The 27,322-nt window shown below is 51.9% G+C and overlaps 1 protein-coding gene across 1 annotated transcript in view; it reads left to right on the plus strand.

Moving 5' to 3' along the window:
• lilli (AF4/FMR2 family member lilliputian) overlaps positions 1–27,322 on the plus strand; it is a 155,445-nt gene that overhangs the window by 42,180 nt on the left and 85,943 nt on the right. The window contains exon 3 of the mRNA XM_017910859.1: positions 21,484–21,657. Coding sequence (XP_017766348.1) covers positions 21,484–21,657 — 174 coding nt within the window. The remainder of the gene's footprint in view (positions 1–21,483; positions 21,658–27,322) is intronic.

The following is a 27,322-nucleotide window of genomic DNA, read 5'->3' on the forward strand; positions in this document are numbered from 1 at the left end:
TCTTTTGAAGGAGAAATAAAAGAGAAGGAAAATCCGACTATCTCAATAGAGCGTGCAATTCTTTACCAAGAGAGCTAGGTAGAACGGTAACACTAGTCTTAACTTTTTACTCAATTTTTGTGCCCGGTGACTATAGTCATCCTTCGCGTGTACTTAGATGGCGTCTGATGACTATAGTCACTCGTAGTAGCGAAATGGTTAATGCGTCTCTGAGCGCTAGCGGTTGTTTTCGACGAGCGCGTACACGCGTTCCTAGGCCAAGCTGATGGATTCCACAAAACGCAAATGTGTGGCGCTCGTCAGCAAAGGGTTAAGTCAGCAGACGCTTTGGTCCACCTGGACTTGGTCCTCGACTCGCGTCCCACTGTCTGGTCACACGCCGAGATTCTCGCACGCTCCTCCTGACGCGTTCTATAACCGTGCCTGCCGAATTCCGCGCGTCGAACGCGCTTAAATCGTCCTCGACCGATGGCACACTGGCCGAGAATTGGCCCGGTGCCCGGCCAGTCGCGCGATAATCCGCGCGATTTTTCGCCCGCGGGAACCGACGATGGTTTTCTCGAGTGCGCGCCGCTCGTAAGAGTAGTAGCCAGAGTGCGCGGGGAACTGCACGGAGCGGTGCTCGCGTGGCACGTGTGAGCGCAACGAGTGCACTTAAGCATAAAACGAGGCTCGTTGCAGCAGCTCGTGCCGCGAAAATGATATCCAGCCGATAACGCGTTAGGCGGTGTTATAAATACGAGCCAGCCTTCGTTTCGCTGTGTGCGTTCGCCGATAACGCGCGCGATAACGCCGCGAGCGTTCGTAAATAGCCGAGCGGGGAAAACTCTCCAGGGTGGTTACTCTATTCGCCGCGTGGGAGTGCGTCGCGACGTTCTCGCGAGTTTCGAGGGACGCGAATAAATTTCGCCGCGCGCGAATTCGAAGAGGATTCGACGACGCTTAGTCGAGCGCGCGGAATACTCTCATGCGATCGAAATTGCCGAGCGGAGAAAATTCTAGGGGGTGGTGATTCTACCACCGCGTGGGGGTGCGTTATGACGTTCTCGCGAGTTTCGAGGGACACGAAGAAATTTCCTCGCGCGCGAATTCGAAGAAGATTCGACAACGCGTGGTCGAGCGCGCGGAATACTCTCATGCGGTCGAAAATGGCCGAGCGGAGAAGAATCTAAGGGGTGGTGATTCTACCAACGCAAGGGGGTGCGTCGCAACGTTTTCGCGAGTTTCCAGGAACGCAAAGGAATTTCCACGCGCGCGAATTCGAATAAGATTCGACGACGCGTGTGCGCGTCGCGCGGAATGCTCGCGCGCGTTCGTAAATGGCGGAGCGGAGAAAACTCTCGGGGGTGGTGGTTCTATTCTCCCCGTGGGGGTGCGTCGCGACGTTCTCGCGAGTTTCGTCGAACGCGAAGAAATTTCCTCGAATTCGCGGAGAATTGGACGACGCGTGTGCGCGTCGCGCGTGGTCGAGCGCGCGGAATGCTCGCGCGCGTTGCGCAATCGCGACGCGGGAACGACGAGCGGAACGGTGCCGTTCGCTCCGCGGGTAATTCGTCGGGAAGAAAGTTCAAGGAGACGGAGATGGTCCGCTGGTCGGTTATCGAGGAATGCGAGGAATTCGTTAGCGAACGCTGGTCGTCGAGAAAGTGGTAAAAGGCGCGGAAAGCTGCGATCGCGGGACGCGATACAGCTGCGCAAACACGGCTGAAGATTGTCTAGACGCGAGCGAGTAAACGGAAGCCCTCTCCGCTCGCGGAGAATCAACGATTCATCGCGACCGATAAACGATCGCTTTACCGCGGCAGGGTGACTCGAGTTTGTTAGAAAACAAAAGGTGCTTCCTCCATCCGTCGATGACACGGATTTATCTGCGACGAGGTTGGGAGGAAAGAGGGAGAGAGTGAGAGAGAGAGAGGAAGACGTTGGACGTCGAGGACAGAGAGATACCACGCTCGATAATCCGCGAAGCGCGGCGAGTCTACGAGAGTAGAGCCGGTAGCGGATTTCTCGGCTCGATCTGCTCGCGGAAGACAATCGTGGAGCGTGGATGGAGCAAGTGCGTGGCGAGTGAGCCGTGGAGAGTAATCGGTGGCCGGTGATTGGTCGGATAACGCTTGTTTCGTTCCGTTGCAACGGAATTTCACGCTGTTCGTGCTCCTCTCTCGCCGGTGAATATCGACTTTGCACGCGAACGCGTACGACTCTTCCGTTCGACTCACCTTCGGCAACCTCTTTCTGGCGTCGCGTGGTCGGGCTGAAAAAGGTAGAAGAAGGACGGACACGGTGCCACGGAGAGGAGTAGGTCATCGCGAGATTCTGCCATATTCTCGGCGAAAAGGATGGCGGCAGACAGGAAATGGGCTGAGGCGAAAAAAAAAGAGAGGAAGAGAGGAGAACCTGCTGGTGGTTCCCTTTGCCGTATGCCACCTCCGCCCCCGGTTCTCACGGGCTACCTTGGTTCGCGTTAGTTATTACCTGACATTACCCTACGGTTTTCCTTTGAACCGTGAATGCTGTTCCCTGAATTTCATCAAAGCGGTGTCTCCCTCCTTTGAGAGTTGCCAATGCGGTATCGTCGAAAGCCACGCTCCTCGTCTGCCGTCCTCTCGTCTCTCGTCTCCTCTCATCTCCTATCGTCTCCTCGATAGCGCTGGCGCGCGCGCGCACGCGTGTTTCGCGTGCCGCCAAATTTCTCCGCCGTTTTGCCCGTGGTCGCATAAGCGTCCCATGATCGCGAATAGGTAGAAAGGGAAACGTGCTTTTCCACTCGAGATTCCGTCGTCTCTTTTTCATTCCCCTTCTATATCGCTCTCGGTTTAACGCCAGCGAGGCGAGCGAGAGTCGGTTCGCTGCGACCAAAAGAGGCTTCCAGCTAGAAGCGAAAGACGCGAGTTCTCTTTGTGGATCGGTAGAAAAGGGAGCCGAAGGAGTTTTAAGAAGCGAGAGGCGAGAGAGGAGATCATCCGGTCTCTTATCTGGGCCAATGGAACGCAACCTCGCGCGGCGCTCCTGTTTCGCCGCGTGGACGTTGGATCGGTAAAGCACCGCGCGACGTTCGAGCCCTCGACGGAAGGCGTCGGTTATCTCCGCGCGCGAAAAAATCGGCCAACTTGCCGCAACTATGCCGATCCCGCCGCGTTATCGGCCTTCTTTCGCGAGCATCGTGCCCCACGGCGCTCCTCCGACGTCGACCACCCCCTCGAGGGGGGTTCGCGTTTCCTCTCGAGCGCGTAACGATCGAGACGATCGAGAGACGACGCAAACGACGAATTAATCCGACGAATTTGCATCTCGCGATCGCTGCGACGATACTCTCGAAGCAGCGGAGAAAGAAAACGCGAGTACGCTCCGTGAGCGAGCCGACGATAAAAATAATCCTCCGACCGACATCTAGGCTTCGACGACGACTATTATTACCGCGAATCTCTCCACCGACACAGGGGAGGAACGACGCCGGCGACTCTGCTCGGTGGTAGCAGATAGCGGCGAAAGCTAGGTGGAAAAGAAAAGTCGATTTCTCGAAAAGCGCGACCGTCGTCTGTCGGTATTTCTATTTTCGACGCGGTTAACGTCCTCGCGGCCGAGTACGTGCGCGCTGCACGCGCGCTCACGCGTACCGCGGAATTATCTTTTGCTTTCCACGGGGCCACCGTTATTCCGCGAGCGCGGTTTCCGCGAAATCCTCCACCATCGGAGAGCAGCACGATCGTTTCGCGTGCTTGCGTTTTCTGGAGGACCGCGATTTCGCTGACGTCCGCGGTGTCGCGTCCGCTCGAGTTTCACGGACTTCCGAGACGCTTCGCGAGTCCAACTCGCGCGTTCCATCGGCGCGAGGAGTCTCCGCGTTTTCGAACGCTTCGTTCGCTGACTGGTCGAATTCTTTTCCCTTTTCTCCCCTTTTTGTTCCTCGGTTTCTCCGTCACTGCGTCTCGCCGTATAGACACGTACCCTTGGTTTCGCGACGCGAAAGTTTAAATCCCGAATCTGGGCGATCTTCTACGTTGGAGGAAGAACGCGGTTGGCCGCGTGTCGTAGGTCAGCGCAGCGGAGCAGAGGAAGCGGAATCGCGGAGTCGTCGAGATTTCCCTCGACGCGGCGATTTAGCCACGCGATCGACAGACGCCAGCTTGAAACCGGCGTGTTGCCGGCGAACTCGACGGAACTCGGGGAACGCCGGCAACGAGTTAATTCGTCCGATGCGATTCCGCGATAACCCGGATTCCTCGGCCGGACTGGCTGGCGAGCGCGCGCGCGCGGACTTTTTTCGTTAATTACTCGGTACGGAGGCGACCGCGGTTATTACGCCATTTACACCGGCCGACGTGGTGTGGGTGAAACGGTCATCGGGGCTGATTAAATTAAATTTAAAATCCCGACCGCTCGGCGATATTATTTTAAACGGCGGGTGGCGTCGGGGCGGCGTGCAGCCGCGAGTGCAGCCGGGGACGACGGGGAGTATACGGGCGTGTAAAAGGGATTTCGGAACGAGCCGATAAAAATTCTCATAAAGGTTGCGTTCGGCGCTTTCCATACGCGCGCGGCTTTTGTGTCGTAAAACGTATCGGAAATTAATATGCCAATTTCCTGCGAAAACCGGCTTGGCACGGGTTCGCCACCCCGCACGGGCCGCCGTTGTAACGCCCTTTGTTCGAAAATTAGTCAAATGCGTGGGAACGCCTGTTTCGAATGTCAAAGAGATTTAAACGCGATACGTATACCTTGACCGGGCCGGAATTATCGCTCGATCGCGGGTAAACTTTAAATCACCGCGATTTCGCGGCCCGATGCACCGGGGGGCGTGAAAAATTTCTCGCGAAACGAATTTTTAATCGCCGCGATAAAATTGTCCGAACGCGCGCGCGTTCCTTCGAATTCTACCGCGAGACTCCGTTTGGCGGGCTTTTCGAATCGGCGGAAAGTGGCGTGGAAGAAGAATGCGAGGACGACGAGGAGGAGGAGGAGGAGGCGAAAGGGGTCGAGGACGGGGAGATGGGAAAGAAACGGTGTATCGTAAGAAAGTTTAACGCGACGTTGGAAGCGTGACGGTAATCCATCGTAGCGTGGTATCGCGCGGCAGTGCGCCTGGCGGTTTCCGCGCGAGGCGGCGTGTCGGTCGAGCGAAGAGGAGGAATAGAAGCGTAGGAATAGGCGGCGGTGGCGGCGGAGTAGGAGGTGGAGTAAGTTGCGCGCGCGGCCATTTTGATAATCTCCCACTCCAGTGTCTCGGCGTCCGCTCCGCGTCCCGACGCCCGCCGCGGTAGCCGTCTCTCTCGCTCCCGCTCGCGCGCCGCGACCCTTCCCCGTCTCTCTTCGTCGCCCGTTCCCTTTCCGTCGCTCGCGTGCACACGCACACCGAGTTTTACACGCGTAACGGGTACGGTCGCTTGCGCGCACACGTACAAGCGCATGTGCACACAGGCGTGCGCGTACGCGTACATAGATCGCGCGGAGAGAAAGAGCGAGGAACGGGAAGAAAAAAGGAGGAGAAAGAACGAAGCGAGGAGACGACGATGGCCTGCCGAGGGTGTAGCACTTTTTTTTTTTCTCGTGCTCGTAGTGCGCGAGCTTTTGCGGCAAAAGAGCGTGTGCAGGAGAGTCGCCCCCGTGGTCGCTAGTGTCGCGATTTCCCTTCTTCCTCTCTCGCTCTTCCTCGTTCTCTCTCCTTCCCGCTCTCTCGGTACAACCGCGCGCACTCACACGCCTTTGCACAGGTACACGTACACGCCTACCGACTCCGCTCTACGTGCTCTCGCGCGTACGTGTGTATCTCTGCCTATCTCGCTCCTTCTCCTCTCCCTCTCCTCGTCTCGACCGGAAGGTGCCAGTTTCTCGTCGACGATCGTCTCGTGCACACTCGCGCTACGTCGTCGCCGTTTCGCGTATCGTCGCCTATCTCTCGGACGTCGTCGTCGTCGTCGTCGTCATTGTCGTCGTCGTCGTCGTCGTTGTTGTTGTTGTTGTTGTTGTTGTCGTCGTTGTCGCGTAACGTTCAACCTCGAACCATGCCATGTAAACAAATTGGATTACGAGTGTCGTGACCCTTGGTCGAATTTCGTGGAATACGAACCGCGCGCGCGTGTGCGTGCGAGTGCCTGCCTGCTTACCTACCAGTGCAAGTAAATAGAGAATGTTGCCGCGTCGAGGAGAAGACTCGTCGTCGCGATCGGTGCGTCGCTTCGTCCTCCTCGGGTCGTTCTTCCTCCTTTCTCCGATCTTTCTCCTCCGGTGATTCCGCTATCCTTCCCTTTCGGCGCCGCTGGCCGAACATTGAAAAAAAGGTGTCGTCGTGCGCGTAGGAAAGTGCGATTGGTGCGTTTATCTCACGATCGGTCGTCGCTGCACGTTGCACCGCGTGTACGTGTGTTCGTGTGTGTGCGTGTGTGTTACGAGCGGGAGCGCGCGCTTCTGGATTAGCCGCTCCTCTCTCGTACCTATCGAAACGCGGATCCACGCTCTGCTCGCGGAATCGTTGCGGCGTTCGACGAAAGAATGAGAGTGTTTTTCCGCGCGAGCATCTCGTCGCCATTGGCGCGCCGCGCGATTCCTCGTATCTCTGGTGATTCCGGTGATCGCGGTTCTAGCGACGAGTCAATTTTCTCAGGATTATATTTGGATACCGACACGACCAGTTGGCTCGTCGTTCTTTCTTGAACGCACGGTGAGTAATAGTTGCTAGAGCTATCGCTCCCGCTGCCGTTCCCGCTACTTCCTACCAATGACAAATTGAATCGTTCCGCGACGCGGTGTCGCGATAGATCGCGCGTGGGACGGACGTTTTCCAGCCGCGAGACGGAAAAAGAAGGGAAACGAAGGAAAGATTACCCTGTCGCGATATGCACGGTGGAACACACGCTCCACGCTACGTCCACCTTCCATCGCGTGTTGCACCGACTTTTTTCTCCTCGCCGTGCATCCTAGTTTTCCGATAGCGCTTTTGGAGAAAGTATCACGCGACTTTCGTGACCGGCCGGTGTGTTTCGTGACTGGAGCGCGCGAGCGCGGGGCACACGTGGGGAAAATTCGGACGGACGCGGTCGCGTATCAGTACCACCACCGCCAACACCGCCACCATCATCGTGTATCGGTGAAAAACCGTCGTCGAATACCGTATGTAGCTTCGTATATCGAAACGCTGGATTCATGCGGCACGGATCAACGAGGAATTTAGTCGAGAAGGTTCGAGGTGGTCGCCGAGTCTCTGGGCTGTTTACGTTTCCGACGAGTCCGGACGAAACTAGATTTCGCTCGGGTATAAATACGCGAGCGTGTGCGAACGTGGCCGTGCACACGCAGTTGGGTGGTCGTGGTCGAAGCAAGCGACAGCGATTCTCGTCGATCGCGGAAAATTATCCGCGTCTGCCGCTCGCGCGTAAAAACATCCGCCGGCGGCCATGTTCAAGAGCGCTCGGTTTACGAAGATATCGCGATTTCGTCATACCACGTGCCGCCATATTTCTCTCTTTTCCGTCATCGGCGTCGTCCACGTCCGAGCGCCTCGAGTTTTGTTTACGCCGCGCGCCATTTTCCTTTACCGTGCCTTCCGCTGCGCGTTTACGCGATATCCACGCGGATCGACGCCGCTTTCCAGTGCCAAGACTCGCCTCGCCTCCACCCACTTACCACCGAGTTACTCGGAATAACGCGCGAAAGCCGACTTTCCGAGAATCCGCTCGAAATTCCAGCGCTGCTCGCGATCGATCGCGCGAGGCGTTCCCCGAAATCGCTCCGATCTTCCGGTTTTTCGCTTTCGTCGTCGAAACGACGCTGAAACGACGCTGAAACGACGCTGGCAACGTCGAAGATTCCGCGACGATGTATCGGCGTTATCGCTCGTCGTTTCTCGAACGCGTACACGCGTATACGTCAGGGTTTCCGCTATCGCGAGCTTATCTACGTCGAAGCGCGATAAATCTCTCCGCTTTTCGCCACGGCGCAGCGTTCTCCGGTGACGTCACTGGCGTGCCAGGTAGCCGAGGGTTGGAAGGGGAGGGGGTCGGGCGGGAAAATTTTACGGTTCATCGTGGCGAAACTTTGCCGCGATTTTTCCTCCTTTTTCCGCGCCAAGGCTCTCGCTCCGTTCCTCTTCCCTCTCTCTCTTCACCCGCCGCGCGCTAACTCGGGATTACGTAAGCGACAGAGAGCGCTGCTACCAAAGAGCCTTGGTTTCCTTTTAAAAATGGCCGTCCACTGGCCCGAGAAACATCATCTCGTGCCGAAAACATCGGTCGTTTTGCGCCGCGCGCAAGAGAGGAGCACGCGCGTACTCCGTTTACCGATCGATCGCGATCTCGCGACCGATTTCCGCGAAATTATCACTGGTTCGACCGATCCCACGCGATTCCACGCTAATGAATTTATCGCCGACGATGATCCCCGATGATTAACCGTTAATCGCGTTTTCCCGCGCGAATAAACGCGTCGATTTTTCCTCCGCGATAAAGTATCGCGGACGTGAGCCTCGAAATCGGTATACTTCCGATCTAGCGTAGTCGCGTGCCGAGCAAAGTTCGCGTTCGATGCATCGATAGAGTAAACCTTATCGCGCGTTATCGGCTTGTGGAAGGTCACCGGAACTGGCTTCGCGCTCGGCCCTCTTCGCGCTGATTTATTTCGCAAAAATCGGTAAGAAATTACAGCGACGGCGATCGCGCGTGGCTTGTAACGAAGTATAACGAAGAGACGAAGAGGCGGAACAAACCGAGAGCGTGTTTAATCGATACGGGGACGATCGAAGAATCTCGAGGGGTCGAAAAATCGGAATGTTGCGCGACGTATTTCGCGGTAGCGAGATTACAGCGATAACCGGCGATAACGGGTTCGATCGTTAACGCCGATATCGAAGTTCGCGATATCGAAGTCTGATTTCTTCCATCGCAGACGTCGCACGACAAATAGACGAGGTGTATTCTCACTGGTCCGATTCATCGGCGAGAGTAAATCGGTGAGTCTCCTTGCCGATTAATCGAAGCACGGCGAAAGTATCGCGACGGACGTTTGGCAGCCGCGATTTACATTTCAAATATGATATCGTTCGTCGGAGGTCGCGGGGACAGATCGTTAATCTTTTATCGCGGACCGCTTAACCGGCCGATTTATTCGGAGCGTTTATCGCGAGCGGAATAAACACGCGTCGCTGCGGCGTGCGCGCGTTCGTTCGCGTTTGACGGTCGAAATTTTGCAAAAACTCCGGCAAAAGGAGGAAAAAGAGACCGGTTGGAAAAAATTGTTTACGCTTTGGAGCGGGCCGATCGCGGGCACGAATATTCCTACGTAACGAGGCGTCGTTTCGTCGCGATTATTATTCCGTCGCCGTTCAGAGAACGAGGATAAAATATTCGACGAGGAGGACGGTCGAGCGAGGCTCCGCGAGCGGCCAGTTTCTCGCTCTTTCTTTTAACGGCCGATGCTATCGAGCGAGCGTTATGTAATCGGTTATCGAGGATGGCTAAGGCGTAGCTGGATCGGCCGCCGACTCCGGCTTTCCAGCCGAGCCGACTGGACTTGACATTACCGTCAGACCCGTTCAATGCCAGCAAACGGAGGAAAATTCGCCGGAGAAGACGGACCCCGACCGGTCTTGAACTTTGACCGAGTTACGCGCTGTTAATCGGCCGGCTGTCCGCGCTAATTCCCAAACTTTTTCGCTCGCTCCGCGCCGGTTTCACGCGGCGGCCCCTTCGTCCGGAGCGATTTATCGATCTCGCGACTTTCCGCGGGATAAATTTAAACTCGCCGACGTGGAAAATCGAAAACTCTCCGAAACCGCGGAGAAGCGTCTAAATCCGTGACAGCCACTTTGCTGTCCAAGCGCGTCATTAGGCTCGTTTCGGACCGCGTCCTCGGGCTTTCCCCGCGATATCGTCCGCGCGTTTGAAATATTCGCACGCGGGTTGATCGATCGAACGATCGGCGATTCAGGACGCGACGAGGAACCGGTGTTCTCGCGCGATCGTTCCGGCCAACCACGCACTCGCCGCGTATGCACTCGCGTACGCGCTTCTGCGAGCGCGTCTCTGGCCTGCTGCGTGCAAACTGCTGATAAATAATGCATGCGAGATGCTCGAATATCGGCTGGGAATGAAAATCGATGGCGGCGAGACGCGAGCGCGGTTCGAGAGGCTCGGTTCAATTCGTTCAAGGCGATTAGCGCGCGAGCGTAGAACGAAACGCGACTTTCGAAGGTTGTCGTACCGTGAAACGATGTCAGTGTGTCAGTGTCAATGGAACCGAGTCATTGGGTTTGTCGATTGCGATTCAACGGGAAGAGACTCGGCTCGCGACGAGAGACCGTCTCCCGAGAAACGCCCGTTTTCCTCCATCTTTCTTTTCGAAAACGGGAGTCGTGACTAATCGCGCGTAATCGCGAGTAATCGCTCGAACGCTCGGTCCAGAGCTTCGGACGTGGGATTCGAAAGCGAGTTGTCGAGTTTGCTCCCACGAAAGCGGAATTTTCCTTGCGTCATGTCAACGCATCGATCCTCTCTGCGAGCCAACGAAATCGGTAATTAAACGGCGCGTGGCTTCGATGGCGGCGGAGGGAAAACGAAGACAGCGATCACGAGGCGAGAGGAGAGGAGAGAGAGCGAGAGAGAAAAGGCCGTCGAATCGTCGGGAATTCGCGAGCGCGCAATCCGGCATTTAGCCTTCGTCGGCTCAAAATAAACGCGACAACTCACGGATTCCCTCTGCCCCTCGCCGACCCTCTACGCCTCGCGCGTGCGATTCCTCTCGCTTTTACGCGCGTCTGTCGCGCTTTATCTCTCGCCGATCTTCTCCGTACTCTCGCGCCTCTGCTCCCCGCGCGAGCGCTACCCGCCGCGCTTCTCCGTCGTTCGCCAGCGCGGATACTTTCGCTGTCTCGGTCGTTTATCGCGGGTAGCTAACTAAGCTCGAATCCGATTCGACACACGTACGGCCACGTGCGTGCAACGGTAGCTCGATGTGTGCGCGCGCGCGCGCTCGCTCGCTCGCTGGCGAGGACGGCCGACTGACGCGAGCGAGCGTGTATGGGAACGCGCGCGTCGTACTCGGGCGGATTTCTAAAGAGCACGACGCGCGCGCGTTCGAGCGGGGACCGCGGGCGTTGCGTTTCGCGCCAAAAAAGAAGGCATCAAACGCGTCGGGGAAATCGGACCGCGCGCCCCCTTCCGCGCGGCTGCCTGCGACCCTCGCGCCGCGGTTCCATCGGGGAAAATCGAGCGTTGGAAAAGCGTTTAGCTTTAATTAGCGATACCACCCTGTGTATATATGGATTTCCGTTTGTTCCCCGTGTCGCAGGTGCGCGCAGAGTCGCACGCAGAAGTTTGCGTTCCGCGGTAGTCCGCACCGTGTGGGGGTTAATTGGTCCCCGTGTATCCGTGTTTCCCGAGCTTTTTCGCAATCGCGACACGCTTTTTGCACCGGTGTAATAGGTCCCCGCGAAGTCGAGAAATAGAAGCGATTAAAAATAATCGATCCTCGACGGATCTTCCATCGAGTCGTCTCCGCTCTTTGAGCGTTTAACGAAATTAGCGTGCAAGCGCTCGCTTCGTGCTCGACCTTTTATATTTCATTTTTCGTGGAACTGATCCATTTGGCAAATAGGCGGCTCAATTATCGACAGGCGTCGTGATTGCGCGGCAATTATCGCAACGGTTAACGCTAAACGATCGGTCCTGTATAAACGGAGCAGGTTATACGCGAGCCTCTTCTCACGTAAACGCAAAAAGACACCAGCAAAATGGCAGCTACAGATGCTAGTACGAACGATGGGAATATCCCGAGGAGGATCGCAAATCGGCGTAAACAGGATCTGAAACGGAAAGTTGAAAAATGGAGGATTCACGGACGTTAATCGCGCGCTTGGAGGAATAGGTTTAAGGGATAAGAAAGAGATAGAATGGTGGAAGCCGTTTATAGCGACGATCGTGTAAGCGACACTCGTTCAGCCAATTTGGGTGAATCGATCGCGCGAGTGGTGAACGGGACGATTCGTAAGTCGCCGATATCGAAATACCGCGAATTTAACCATTTCGCTGCGCAGCGATCAGAAATTAATTTCTTCCTTGGTAGGACAGTGAGAGGTCGACGCGATCATCGCGGAGTGCGTTACGAACTGATAACAAATGCACCGTAGCGAGCAAAGTTCTCACTCTCGCCGATAGATGGATTCCTACGCGAAGGAGGTTCGAGGACTTTCTCGCAAGTGCTCGGTGACCCCTCGACCTCTCTTAAATAGAAGTTCCGATGTTATCTTAGTATCCACGCCTAAGGTAGAGCATATTGGAAATTCTTATTGCGACGAGTCCATTAATAGGCACGGAAACGAAAATATGCTCATCCCTTCTTCTTCTTTCGTCCCTTCTGGCACTACCGCCATATTCTGGAGGATACTTTGCGACAACAACAACAAAACGAATTTTCAATAATCGTGGGGGAGGAGAAAACAATCCCCCCTCCTCCTACAAGGGAGTAAAACTCTTGCTGTTTGCGGTTGGAAAGGATATTAAATAAAAACCGCGTTGTGGCCGATTTGCAGAGAGACTCGAGCGAGGATGACGCTGTTTACGTTGGTACACGCGCGTCACCGGTTGCACGGACGCCATTGCTGACGTAGATCGATCCCGACTCGGTGCCTGTTCGCGAACGCGGGGAAATCGGGATGATGTCTCGTTATCGCGCTGACTCGCGAATATGCGTCGCCGACTGTTTATTGCCAGCCGACCGTTTGGAATTTCCAGTTGATCAACGGCGGAGGAGGAGGAGAGTAATCGCGTTCCTGGCCGTGTCGAACACGCGGGAAAAAAGGCTTTCCATTTACGGATTTCGTATTCGTCATCGTTACGGACGCCGGTGCACGATTTTTCGATTAAACGCGGAAAACGTCGCTGCGACGTCGTGGCACGCGTAACCGATCGGTGTTTCTTCGCGGAATGTGTGCACGTTCGACGATTTCCGGCATCTCGACGGCGTGGTCGAGGGGAAATTTGGGAGACGCGGAGTTAATACGGTTTTCGAAGACGGAAGACGGGGTTAAAGATTGGATGGAAATTTATTCGCGACGCGTTACGCGGCCGCTATCGATCCCTGGTACTGGAGCGCACAGGCACCGATCGAGGTTCAACGTCGTACATTTGGAAAAATATCTCCGTTAAAGAAGTGCAATGGCCGATAAGCGTGGAGCCGAGTTTCAGCCTGGGCATAAAATTCTAGTGGATGCGGATGGATCTGCGACGAATCGATTAGCTCCTTCGATTAAACCGCGAGTAATTACGGATCGCGAAGGAGAAAGCAGGACGATCGAGAGGAAACAAAAGTCCGATTTATTGGCTTTGCTTTCCGTCGATTAGCCGCTGCCCTTCTCTCCCCCCGCTTCTTCTTCGCCGCGAATCGCGGACAGGGAGGGCTCTCTTAAATCGTCCCTTCTTCGTTACCATTCCCAATGAAACGCGATTAACGCGAGTTAATTATTTCCGGAGGTGATATTCCGCCCTGGGGCCGATCGATCTCTCTCCGCGGAGTGATTCGCTGGAAAAACTCGTTGCTGGATATTCGATCGCGTCATCGGAGAAGCAACGTAATTCCCCTTTCAGAGTGAGAGAGCTCCGTTTTATTCCTCGACTTTGCGCGTCCCGCGGTGTATCGTTGAAACGCGAAATAGAAAAGAGACGAAACGGGGGAACAAAATGGAGAAAAAGAGGAATCGACAGGGCGTTCGTCGTGCAGAGTGGCGTTGTTTTCTTCCGTATATGCACGCAACGGTGTTTAATTCGAAAAATCGCGGAACGCCACTCGGCGGAATGGCGGATGAATCGCTGGCGGGACGAAACGATTTGCCGGGGCACTCGATGACGACGTCGATGGACGTCGGGCGGAACGGTCGCTGGAAAATTCGGAAAATCGTGCAAAGCGGCGGAAGCTCGGCCGAGCGAATATGGATCCTGGAGGGCGGCGTATTCCGCTCCCATTTACCGAGGCGTTAATCGCGAAAGCGCGCAGGCTTCGTTAGCGCGATGAACTTTGTCGGCTTTGCCACCGGTCCCGCACTCGATAAAGCGGCCGCCTCTCGTTTTCCACGCTTTTCGTTCCGATCGTCTTCCGAAATCGGCCGGGCACGATCGGTCCTGGATAGAAGAGGCTCCGCGTACTTCCGCTCCGACCAAACCTCTGTTCTAAATCGACGCGAGTCGCGACAGCGGATAGGGGTACACACTGTCCGCGTGTATGACCACGTTAAAGAATTTCGAATTAAAAAATTACAGTTTGCGATTATTACCGATGTCACCGCGATTTATTATTAAGGAAATTCGATTAATTCTTTCAAGAGGCTCCGCGTACTTCCGCTCCGACCAAACCTCTGTTCTAAATCGACGCGAGTCGCGACGGCGGATAGGGGTACACACTGTCCGCGTGTATGACCACGTTAAAGAATTTCGAATTAAAAAATTACAGTTTGCGATTATTACCGATGTCACCGCGATTTATCATTAAGGAAATTCGATTAATTCTTTCGTCTAAAACAGTGATGGCGAGACTTTTCATCTCGGTGTGTGAAAATTCGTAGAAAACCTAGATCATCTCGGGTCCTAGGATTATTCATAATTTCCCGTTATTTGTAGGTGTGTTAACAGAGGAAGATATATCTTTCATTGGGTTTATGGGTAAAAAGAAATAACTATCGTTCTTTATATTTATCTTTATTCTATTCTTAGAAAGGCGCGCAGGGAGATACGAAGCTAGAGCGATGAAAAGGGTATGCAATTGCAGCTCGTCCTGGTCCCCTAATTCTTATCTACAGCGTGAAGTAAGTGCTTCACGCGTTCCCAGAACTTCTTCCACGCCTAGTTCAAAGACATACCTATTTCTCCTGAGAGATTGATTTTTGTAAATGCCTATCCTATTTTTAACCCATTTGCATCACGGGTCTACTTAAGGTGCCGTGTTCAGGCATCAGCGACGTTCAACTGACGACTAGCCCGTATCACCGCGTGCGTATCAGCGCCTACTCGTAATGGCGGTTAAAAGGATTTTCTCAACAAAAGTAAAACTTGTTAAGAATATAATGAACCGATGTAGATGAGAGATGCTCGCAAAAGGGATCAAACGTGATCTGTGGCATACGAAGAATATTCAGCAACTGGTAATGGAAAAAGTCAGCTCGCGGATTATTCCGCGCTCGGTGATAGGCGACAGTCGTAGTTCGCGGATTATTCCGCGCTCGGTGATAGACGACAGTCGTAGCTCGCGGATTATTCCGCGCGTGGTTGTAAATGGGTTAATATCGTTACGAGATTTTCACATCTACCCGATATTCGGCCAAGTAAAAAGAGCAGATCGTATCTTCAGGGGAGAACAATCCAACACCTTCCAGAATGTTCAGGCAAAATAACAATCGGCAGTTTACTATAAAAAGGGGTGTCTTCCACCAAAGTTCAGAATAGAGCTGTCATATTCGTATAAAGTGTATACATTTCACTTATGTTAAACTTTATACATCCAATGACTGTACAACGTTACTTCCCTGTACGCTAATCATTTGGATTTCCTTCCCGAAATTCCCAACAATATATTCTCTCTCGTATAAGTCTTTTATTTCACAAGGAAGGAATACGTTTCTTCTAAGGCTTCTCCTGAGAGACTAACCGACCCCTGTAAGACACATCTGCAGCTGTACCCGACTCCTGAGAGAGTGTCAAGGGGGTACCAAATCAAGAGGGTGCTCAAACCCTCAACTTCCATCGAATGTTAATATAAACATTCGTTCTAGGAACTTATATCTTATGAAGAATTTATTTGTGTCTCATACCCAAGATTAATTTTTGTCCTTAACTAAACTGTTTATTTGTTAATCCTTTGCGGTCGAGTGTCGGTAAATGGCCGCCCAATTCTGTTTACAGCTGCGGTATTACGAAGCAGTTAGCGTACGTTTGCCTTTCCGAGTGATAAGATACGCGTGATTATAGTAGACTAAACAAATAAATGCTGAGAAAATCAGAAGAAACGTAATACAAAAATATTAATCCTCTGCACTCGAGAGGCGCCTCTCAGTCTCCATTTGATCACACTCTAAAGATCGATGTTAATTAATACGTGAAATCTAAAATTATTCAACGAGATAAAATAATTCTACGTGTTGCCACTTATGGTGGCAAGAAATTCACAGACGCGTGTGCCAGAACGGCCCAGTGTTTCTGTAACAATTGCCTAACGACGTGTGTACCACGTCGTCGGTGATTCTGTGACAAAAGCATTACGACGTGCGTGACACGTCTTTCCAGCGCAAGTGGTTAATTTGCGTGCGATTCTTATCTACCGTTTTAAAAATATCCTCGACTTTGTGGCAGAAAGTCTTCGAATGACTATTTTCCCATAACGAAAGAATCGCCGAGTGTAAAGGGTTGAAATCTCCTACGTTTATAACCTCGCTGAGAAACCCCACATTCGCGAAATTCGAGAAACGACCAAATGTAATTATTTCTCGTAGTCACTCTTCGTCTAATTATTTTCTCTTATTTCTTATTTAACCGTTTGAGTCCCAGAGGGTTTTGGAAAAATATTGTCGAGGAATCCCAAGCAGCGCGACCGCGCTTTCTCTAAGTGAGTACGGGAAGACCCAAGCAGCGCGATAGCGCTTCTTCTATTTTCTGTCCAAGAATCCCAAGCGGCGCGATAGCGCTTTGTTTATTTTATGTCGAAGTATCCCAAGCGGCGCGATAGCGCTTAGACTTCGACAGTCAGTGACGCACCGTGAGCTCAAAATATGCTAGGTTTTCTCGACTTTGTGGCAGAAAGTCTTCGAATGTCTATTTTTCCATAACGAAAGAATCGCCGAGTGCAGAGTTAAAATCTCCTCCATTTCTAACGAAAAATGAGCGAATGTAATTATTTCGCGTGGTAACTCTTCGTGCAATTATCTTCTCTTATTCCTTATTTAAGTTACACCATTGAATGAGCGACAGCGAGTCACCTCTCGAGTGCAGAGAATCGAAAAAGTGAAAACAATTCCGCTCGGCCGCCATCACTGTCCTACAATATTACGCGAGGCTCGCGTTTATGGACCTCGGTCGAAACACTCGCCTCACGGTCGATCGGCGCAGTTGGTAGATAATCCCAAACAGTAAACAACGGTCAGCCTCGTGGTTAATTTTCGTCTACGTCTTTCCGGCTCAGTGTCGTGTTATTCTTCGCAGTGCCCGGACGTATCGACTCGGCGAGCGACTCTGCTGTTGATCACGGTACGTGCCACAGGAACTCGTAGAGCAAGCCGGTTAAAATGGCGGTATCCATTAATGGCGACTATATCGGAATTAATTTGAAACGGAACGAAACGGCGGAGGGAAATTATATTTAATTAGGGGTGTTTTACTAACGATATTTTACTCCGCAATTTACTCCACGCAAATTTATTCGTAGCTAATTTATACAGCGCCCGCATATACGGTAACACCCGGTCCAGATCGTTCCCCGCGCGCTCTATATGGCCATATGGAGTAGCTCATTGGAAATTGGCCGGGATTCTCTGCCTTAGAAATTAGTCGGTCGCTATCTCCACCGGTTCGAGTCACGTCTTATCGAACACACGCGTGTAGAATCGCGTGTTACGCGAAAAATTCATCAAAGAATTTCCTCTTTTAATAATAAAACAGGTTTATTTAATGAACATATCGCACTAGATTCTTCTCAACTCTAACACTCAGTCCTCTATTCTCGACTATACACCATCTACTCTGCGTTGCAGGAAAGAAGTCATCTCGTGGCAAGAGGGGTATTCCACTTGCACCGCCTATACTCTTGTTAGTAATACCTACTCTTCTATGACACTCCTAAAACTATTATCTCCAAGTTCGGCAAAGTGATACGTTAACATAGGCGTAAGATATCCGCGAAAGAAATGTTATCTCAGAGTTAACTTACGATGAATTGGAAGCACTACTAAGCTTTGGGATGAGTCTACGCTTTTGCATCTATTTTTTGCGTCTGTCTCACTTTGTCTCGTTGCTTCGTTAGCTTTCTTTGTCAGACGGTGTTCTATGACCGGGCTAATAGGAAGGGATCGGTTCTACCAATAAGGGAAGCGTTTTACTCTACTTCTGCCATGATGTTAGAATGGTTGGGCTGGTGGGGATTAGGTCATACAAGTTTCTCGGATGACTTCTTTCATGCAACGCAGAGTATGTGCTTCGCGCCCTTGCATCCCTATTTAAAGCCAGATCTATCTCGTTCTATACACACGCTTTCTCTCTCGATCATTCTACAGACATTCCTGCAAAAGGATTTGCCGCTATCATTTCTTTTTTTCCGCGCCAAACGCTCGAGTCGAACCCGATTTTATATACACCGTTGTCATCAGCTGACGTTAAGATTGGGCAATCCTTATTTACTCGATACATCGCGGCTCGAAACCCACGTCTATCTCGCTCTCTCGCGAAAAGAAAGGGTAAAAAGAAAAATGGCCGGAATTTTCTAGAAGATTTATCTCTTCTCCGCTGCATATTTATTATTATATCACTGTTATTACCCTGTTCGACTTAACGCCGTCGATAATACTCTCTCTAATGCTCTCGTTGCGTCTGCGTCGCTTATGTGTGTCCATAACGTTAGTCACCGTCGAGTTGCGCGACTCTCGGCTAGGAGGCGTAATGCCACGTCACTTTGCGTGCTCGGGATTATCATAAACAAATAAACAAACCAACTCTGTCAGCACTTTTGCACCTACCGTGCTTGCTCTCGGATCTCCACGATCGTCGTCATCGTTTCCGACGTCATCCTTGACCGTCGGGGAGGGAATCTCTCGGAGTTACGGATATCTCGAATCTCGTGCCGATACTCGTGTACGCGGATATTCGCATCGGATTATGGCGGTAGATCGTGGTAAATCGCGATAGATCGCGGTAGATCGCGGTAGATCGTGGTAAATAGTGCTAAATCGTGGTAGATCGCGGTAGATCGCAGTAAATAATGGTAAATCTCAGTAGATCGCGGTAGATCGTGGTAGATTACGGTAACACGCGGTAGGTCGCTGTAAATCGTGGTAGATCGCGGTAGATCGTGGTAAATCGTGGTAAATCGTGGTAAATCGTGGTAGATCGTGGTAAATCGCGATAGATCGCGGTAGATCGTGGTAGATTACGGTAACACGCGGTAGGTCGCTGTAAATCGTGATAGATCGCGGTAGATCGTGGTAAATCGTGGTAAATCGTGGTAGATCGCGGTAGATCGCAGTAGATCGCAGTAAATAATGGTAAATCTCAGTAAATCGCGGTAGATCGTGGTAGATTACGGTAAATCGCGGTAGATCGCTGTAAATCGTGGTAGATCGCGGTACATCGTCGTAAATCGTGGTAAATCGTGGTAGATCGCAGTAAATCGCGGTATATCGTGGATAGATCGTGGTAAATCGCGGTATATCGTGGATAGATCGTGGTAAATCGCGGTAGATCACTGTAAATCGTGGTAGATCGCGGTAAATCGTGGTAGATCACTGTAAATCGTGGTAGATCGCGGTAGATCGAGGTAAATAATGGTAAGTCGCAGTAGATCGCGGTAGATCGTGGTAAATCGTGGTAAATCGTGGTAAATCGTGGTAAATCGTGGTAAATCGTGGTAGATCGTGGTAAATCGCGATAGATCGCAGTAAATAATGGTAAATCTCAGTAAATCGCGGTAGATCGTGGTAGATTACGGTAAATCGCGGTAGATCGCTGTAAATCGTGGTAGATCGCGGTACATCGTCGTAAATCGTGGTAAATCGTGGTAGATCGCAGTAAATCGCGGTATATCGTGGATAGATCGCGGTAAATCGCGGTAAATCGCGGTAGATCACTGTAAATCGTGGTAGATCGCGGTAGATCGCGGTAAATCGTGGTAGATCACTGTAAATCGTGGTAGATCGCGGTAGGTCGAGGTAGATTGCGGTAAATCGCGGTAGATCACTGTAAATCATGGTAGATCGTGGTAGATCGCGTTAGATCGCGATAGATCGTGGTAAATCACGGTAGATCGTGGTAGATCGCTTTAACGTGATCCCTTTGTCGGAGAATTTCGGCAGTAGCGAAAAATAGATCGTGGTAAATCGCGGTAGATCGTGGTAGATCGCTTTAACGTGATCCCTTTGTCGGAGAATTTCGGCAGTAGCGAAAGTACCGCGTTCCTCGCACAAGGGGACGCAAGGGGGCGCTAGGGGTGGGACACGGGCGAGTGGATTTTAGCAAGCGGGAAATCAGTGGGATCTAAACTCGGAAGGGATACACGGGCGCGGAGGAACGAGGTAATACCCGTCCCGTCGCCGGCTGCGTCGGCCAATGGCCCCGGACTCCATCGAGCGAGTCGCGAATCCGAGGTCCCGCGAATTTTCCAGCGACCTCTCGCGCTCCATCTTCCTCGGCCCACGCCCTCCGATGCACTTCCGGTACACGCGAAAAATCCACTGGACGAACCGTGTTAGCGAATAAACGGGGATTAACAATGCGACGGAAATTAGCGATTCTTTATTACGTGGAACTAATAATAAATAATAATAACGAACACCGGACGAGGAATGGAGTCGAAAAGCGATCGATCGTGCCGGTTCCCATCGCGATAATCTAACGCGTAACTCGATTTGGCGCTGGCGTGGTAAGAAGCAAAGAAGAACAGACTGTTGATTGGACTTCGGAGAGTAGAGTCGTTGATCGCGATCCCGATGGAATCGATAATTCGCGAGCGTGGTGTTCGTCGGTGTACGCGATCACGGCGTCGCCGTCGTCGTGGCCGGAAACGCGACTAAACAGGTGTTCGCGCCAGCTGCAGCTGCTCTCTCTCGTCACGAATCTCTGTCTATTCGCCTACCTTTCCTAGTAGTTCCCTTTCCGGCTGTTTCTCCAATCGTGGGAGCTGTTCCCGGCTGCGTGTCGCGTCTGCCGATTTCTCACCCGATCCGATCAGCCGATAACCGCTGAAAATGGCGACCGAGCGTGAATAGGAACGCGACGGGGTTTTGTTTAAAGAAATCGACTTAGAATAGAACGTTCGTTGGGGCAATGTCACGGACGTCGAACATCGGCACGCAACGCGATACACGGTATTTTTCGCGCGGTTTTGTAGCGTAGAGAGCTCGGAAGAAGATAGTCATACAGACGGGAGTTCTCTGTCATGTCGTGATAGATGACAGGATTTAGGAAACTTTGTACGGTTAGAAAACTTAGAGATAGGTACACGGTAGATCACAGTCGATGACAGAGGAGTGAGTTTTTTCCGAGCTGCCCACGGTACCTAGACTAACTTGCCGCGAGAAATCAGGATTTCCCATTAAGAAGGAAAACGCGGAGCGCAAACGAGTTTACGCAGCGAGTCGGCGGCGTAACGCGTACCACATCGGCTTCCGTTATCGAGCGCGTTTCAGTCGGCAGCGATAAACGCGTATCGAGTGAACGATTGCCGAGCGACCGCGAGGTCGTTGGAATCGATAATCCCGCGATTATCCCGGAGGCTGGACGAAGGACTAATCGGAACGATTTTCGATTTCAGCGTGGACCGGGACCGGCTTCGGGAGCGGGAACGACAGGCCCGCGCGGCGATGTCGGTCCAGGCCGAACAGGCGGCAGCAGGAGGTGGTCCTGATACCAGACACCATCACCATGGCCACCACAACCACGCTCACCATCACGCAAATCCGCACGCCGTCTCCGCTCCGCTCTTCAGGTAAGTCTTTATTTATTCCTTCTCCGTGTTCCGAGTGTCAAAACGCGCATCGCGTGTCTCGAAAAATCGCCAACGATCGAGGCAAGGATCAGCGACCGCGTTGCGATTATCAGCGCGAAACGTTGCGGTACCCTACATGTCCCCGTAGCCGTTTCGATCGCGCGTCGTGTCCGAGAACCGAGAAAGTAGACACGGCGAATATTCCGCGGAGTTTAATCCGGAGCCTATCGAACCGATTCCCTTTCGTCAATCGTGAGTCATTCGTGAGTCAATCGTTAGTCATTCGTGAGTTAATTGTAAGTCAATTTTCAGTTAATCGTGCGTTGATTGTAAGTCAATCGTCAATCAATCGTCAGTCAATTGTAAGTCAATCGTCAGTCAATCGTTAGTCATTCGTGAGTTAATTGTAAGTCAATTTTCAGTCAATCGTCAGTCAATCGTTAGTCATTCGTGAGTTAATTGTAAGTCAATTTTCAATCAATCGTCAATCAATCGTCAGTCAATTGTAAGTCAATCGTCAGTCAATCGTTAGTCATTTGTGAGTTAATTGTAAGTCAATTTTCAGTCAATCGTGCGTTAATTGTAAGTCAATCGTCAATCAATCGTCAATCAATCGTCAGTCAATCGTGAGTTAATTGTAAGTCAATCGTCGGTCAATCGGGAGTTAATTATGAGCCAATCGTCAGTTAATTGTGAGTCAATCGTGAATTAATCGTGAGTCAATTGTCAGTCAATTGTTAGTCAATCGTTAATCGATCGTCAGTCAATCGTTAGTCAATTTTAAGTCAATTCTAAGTCAATTGTAAGTCAATCGTGAGTTAATTGTAAGTCCATCGTCAGTCAATCGTGCGTCAATTGTAAGTCAATCGTGAGTCTATTGTGCGTCAATCGTGAGTCAATCGTCATTCAATTGTGAGTCAATTTCCAGTCAATCGGGAGATAATTATGAGTCAATCGTCAGTAAATCGTGAGTCAATCGTGAATTAATCGTGAGTCAATTGTTAGTCAATCGCGTTTCCGCGCGAGGAACTCCTCGGCGACGAGTTGCTCCCTGAAAATCAGGTTGGGAATCGACTCGATTCGCGTTTTCAGAATTTCGATTTAAACGGGCACGTGCCATGGATTATTTCGTGGCCGAGTTGCCTAGAGTCTCTCAGGCTGAGTCTCGCAGCGGTTCGTCTGGGTATTAGCGTCTCGATAGCTCGTTTTGGTGCCATATGGCATCGGTCGTGCTCCTCCTTTTTCTTGCCTTTCGTCCCGAGGCGGGAGGAAACATTTGGTCGGTCCTTGGACCGAGCCACGATCCTCGGGGTGTTCCGATTTCATCCCCGAGTCTGGAAGACGTATATACCTAGGCGGTAGCAGCTGCCCGAAGGGTCTATAGAGAAATCCCATACGATCGTTACCGCCACGTCGAGAGGCTCGTCCAGTCTCTCCTCTCCCGTGGCTCGTAAACATCGTCTCTTCCTCTTTGCTCGCCCCGGGTTCCAGTTCTGTCCGCGCCGTTCCTCCGCGTTTATTTCCGATCCTACGACCCCTGCGTCGAGCAAATGGAGTCGGAACGACGACACCGACGCGTCCAAGATGCTGGAAAATAAAAATAATCCACGACGCTAAAAGCCGAGACTAGATCATAGGAAACGCGTGGTTATGCGAAGAGGGTAGAATCGTCTTCGGGATACGATTTCTCGCGCGAGGAGCGAGTCGCTCGCCCCGAACGCCTTCGCCGACTCTCTCGCTACTCAACAGGTGTTCCGCGACTTTTAAACTTTCCTAATAACCGTTTTACGAGCCTCTCGCGACGCACCTGCTGCACGTTCGATCAAATTTTGCGACTCCCATCGGTCCGCTTCCTCGAACGGTATCTACGATCACGGGATCGTCCGTCGGTGGATTTAAACGTACCATCGAAATCGACTACGCTAGACGATAGTACATCGAGTGGATTACGAGACGCGGAGCGAGCCTCGGCGAAGAATGCAGTCGCGACCTTGTTTTCTCGCGCGGCCGAAGCGAAGCGTGGAGGCTCGATGGCAAGAAGCGTAGAAAGGCGACGCTAAAAGGCGAGGGGGGCAAAAACTCGCGCGCGCGTGAAAGAAGCCGGAGGATGCACGGAAGGAGGCGTTTCTAGCTTTCTAGCGGCCGATGCGCCGTTTCTAGCAGATCCTCTTGGCGCTCGCGTCGCTTTATCGCGCTCGCTGGGGTCCGTAAGCTGCGCGTCTCTCGATAACGCGTGGTGCCGGTCGCGTTAATTCGGCCCGATATCGGTGCACGCGTGCTCGCGGCGGGAGAGCAACGAACTCCGCGGGCGAATTCAGGACGATCGGCGCGGAAAGAAAAGGGGACGGGCGTGGATCGAACGTCGTGCGAGCGAGCGGTGTTTATCGGTGTATCGCGGCGAGGAGCAGCGTTGGTCGTATCGGAAGTGCAAGCGGGCGAAGAGGAGCGTTTCGCGATCGGAAATAAAGACGCGCAGCGAGTCGGAGAGAGGGAGAGAGCGATGGTAGAGCGGTAGGAGAGCGGCAGGAGAGACGGCGAGAGGGCTCGCGGCGCGACTACGCCGCGGCCACGTTCGCGAACTTGAGCAGCAGGCGCGTATTTATTGCCGAGATTAACGGCGCGCATTTGCATTTCCATGTAGCCTGGCTCGCACGGCGAAAAGTCGTGATTTAGAGCGAGCAACGCTCGCGACGCGCCGCGAGCCACCGAGACGCTCGGACCGCGTAGAGGAAAAGGGAGAGAGACACGAAGGGCTAGCTTTTTCTTCGATACGTCCCGCGGTAATGCGCTCGGCCGCGCGCGTTCGCGAGACGATCACGACGACCGGATGGTGGAGACCTTGCTCCGCGTCGCGAAGATTACGCCTCACCCGTTCGTCGTTTAACCCTATCGCGGTGTGGTAAAGTTACGAATTCGGGCCCAAAGATGCCCAAAGAATGTTTTTTTTTTTTTATTTTCGAAGAAGTTAGGAATTAGTTCGTGCATAGTAGACGCTCTGACCGCAACTGTCACGGGATACACTGTCGACTCTTCGCGGCACAGGATTTCGGATAATAAAATAGACCCATGTGGTATAGAAATTCGATCGCTGAAGGAAAACTCGGTATTGTCAACACAAATTGCTATATTACTTTATTTATAAAGAATAATATTTTAACAAAACATTCGCGCACACTCCAAGCACACTGAACTCTTCTGTTTTTCCTGTCCTCCACCTCTACAAATCCTCCAGGGTAAAGAGTCAGGACCTCTATTAATTTCCAATTCCGGTAGATGGTGTTAGCTGGAGGAACTACAAAAAGGAAATACAAGGCTTGAATGTCATCGGTCAGGCTCGTCGTTTAATTTCATGAAAAACATGGATATCACGAGTCTGACTCGTGATCGACATTTCGGGCCAAACGAGGATCTCACGAGTCTGACTCGTGATCGACACTTTGGGTCAAACGTGAATATCACGAGTCTCACTCGTTACCGACATTTCGGGCCAAACGTAAATATCCCGAGTCTGACTCGTGGTCTTAATCTCGGGCTAAATATGAATATCTCGAATGGGCTCGCGACTGTCTCGCACTCAGTCATGATATCGTGCTTCAAATTTCGACACTTGGGTTCCGCCGTTCGGCTCCTTCCTCGACCATATTCGGGCACACGGATTTTCTTCAGTTTTAGCGCAATGCAAGGGGTTAACGCTTTAACACGTTGAGCGCTACGTCAGTCCCTAGGAACTGACAGTAGACTTTTCGTTTGGACGGTGTGGATTCTAGGGACTGACAGCGAATTTTTCGTTTGATCATCATCGGTGCGTAAGACTGGCATTGTCAAGGGTTAAATGATCAATGACAATTAATATATTGTAAAAATTTCATTCCCTCTGCTAAAGTAAATCTTTACACTTCCGTGGCTTTTTTCGACTGATCGTTTCTTGGTGATCGCCTTTTTGCCTTTCTGGCATTCCCCACCCCATTGTCTTCTGTTTATAATTTGTATATTTGTGCACTGGCTGTACCATTCTCACAGTCCAAACGACAAAGTGAAACAAAGTAATCTTCTGCTCATCCCCTTCGGTATACTTGAGCGCTCGGCATCAAGTGCTCGCTAGCTGCCGCCTGAGCGGAAAGTATAGCAAAATCGGCGCCGCACTCGACGTGTTAACCCATTCGAGACGACGATTTTTTCGAACACGGTCCCCAGTAGCGACTACTCAGATTAACTGATAAATGCTCATTGTTATCACTGCACGCACGGTGTGCAACCGGTCTCGTAGCCTCGGAAATCGGTCTCGAATGGGTTAACCGCTGCTAGGTCCGTCTTCGCGTTATTTCACCTCGCGAAATTAATCGACACGCGTGTTGCACCTCTCTACGACGAGCCCCCCTTGATCCCGTTAAATCGTTTCACACGAGAAACTCTCGATACCGATATCTCTCTGTCTTCTCTCTTCTCCCTCTTTCTATTTCTGAATTTTGTATTTCTGAATCGGCTTGAGTATCGGCTAGCTGCGAATTAGACTCGTTGCTCGCCGGACGTTTTTCCATCCCGGTATGCCGAATTTAATCGAGCGGAAGACGGTGGTTCGCGTTTGCCGCGGTGAGACACTCGAGCTTGACTGCGGCGTGCGGCGAAAGCTCGGTGGCGTCGCGGTCTCAGGGGCGAACGCACCCCTGCCGTCCACGCTCCGGCCGCGTTTTGTCCCCGCGCAGCGGATAAGAGGTTGCTCGTTGCTTTTCCACGCCCGCCGCCGTGTACACGGACGTGTTTACAGAAGCGGGCAGGTGGAAACGTCCTCGTCGCCACCTTGAAAGCTGCTGCGGTGGTAACCGAGAGAATATTACCGCCTTGTACAGGTGTCGAGTTGCGAGAAGTTGTCTGTTCCCGCCTTTCTCCCGGCTCCTTCTCCCCAGTAGCGGCTTTCGCTCCTGTAACCAGCGCGTTTTCGTCCTCGCGAAGTCGCTTCTTTCGATCGCGTTTGTCATCCGCGTGTCGTGTAACGATGTAATCATTCACCGGAATGTAATCATTCAATCGGGAAACGCGTCGATGTACGCGCGAAATCGATATCTCGCGAGACACGGGCTTTTAAATTAAGAGGTTTTCGTGGCGTAATGATTGGTGCCCAATCGGTCTGACAGCTGACGAATCGAGCTATTCCTTGTTGCATTTACCTCGCGAGGCGTTTCATATGTACCCTTTGTCGCGTGGTTTAACCCTTTGCACTCGAGAGGCGATTCTCAGTCATCGTTTAATCCCCTGGTCGCATATACGCGCTCAGAAATTTTGTTTTTGTGATACGGGAGGCGCATATAAGCGCTCAACACAGTTTGCTTTTCTCACACGGAGGGCGCGTCTCTACCCAAAATTTTGCCGTTCTCCATGGACATTGTAAATGAATTTCTACCCGTGTGGTACGACCGGTGCGTTTCAAAGTCTGCCGTAGTCAAAGGGTCAATCAAATTTTGGAGATCAATATTAATTACGTAGCGAAAGGATGAGGGGATAGGGCTAGTGATTCAGAAGACTTTCTTCATCAAAGGTCTTTATTCGACTGATGGTCCTTAGAGAAGGTTCGACACTCCTCGACCGATTGTCTCGCCATCGATGGGTTTGGAGACTCTGCCTGTCGCCTGACTGTTTACACCGTCTATTCTAAGATCGCTTGCAATTA

This window comes from Eufriesea mexicana, unplaced genomic scaffold (genome assembly GCF_001483705.2).
Source record: "Eufriesea mexicana isolate 0111107269 unplaced genomic scaffold, ASM148370v2 scaffold107, whole genome shotgun sequence".
Taxonomy (NCBI): Eukaryota; Metazoa; Arthropoda; class Insecta; order Hymenoptera; family Apidae; genus Eufriesea; species Eufriesea mexicana.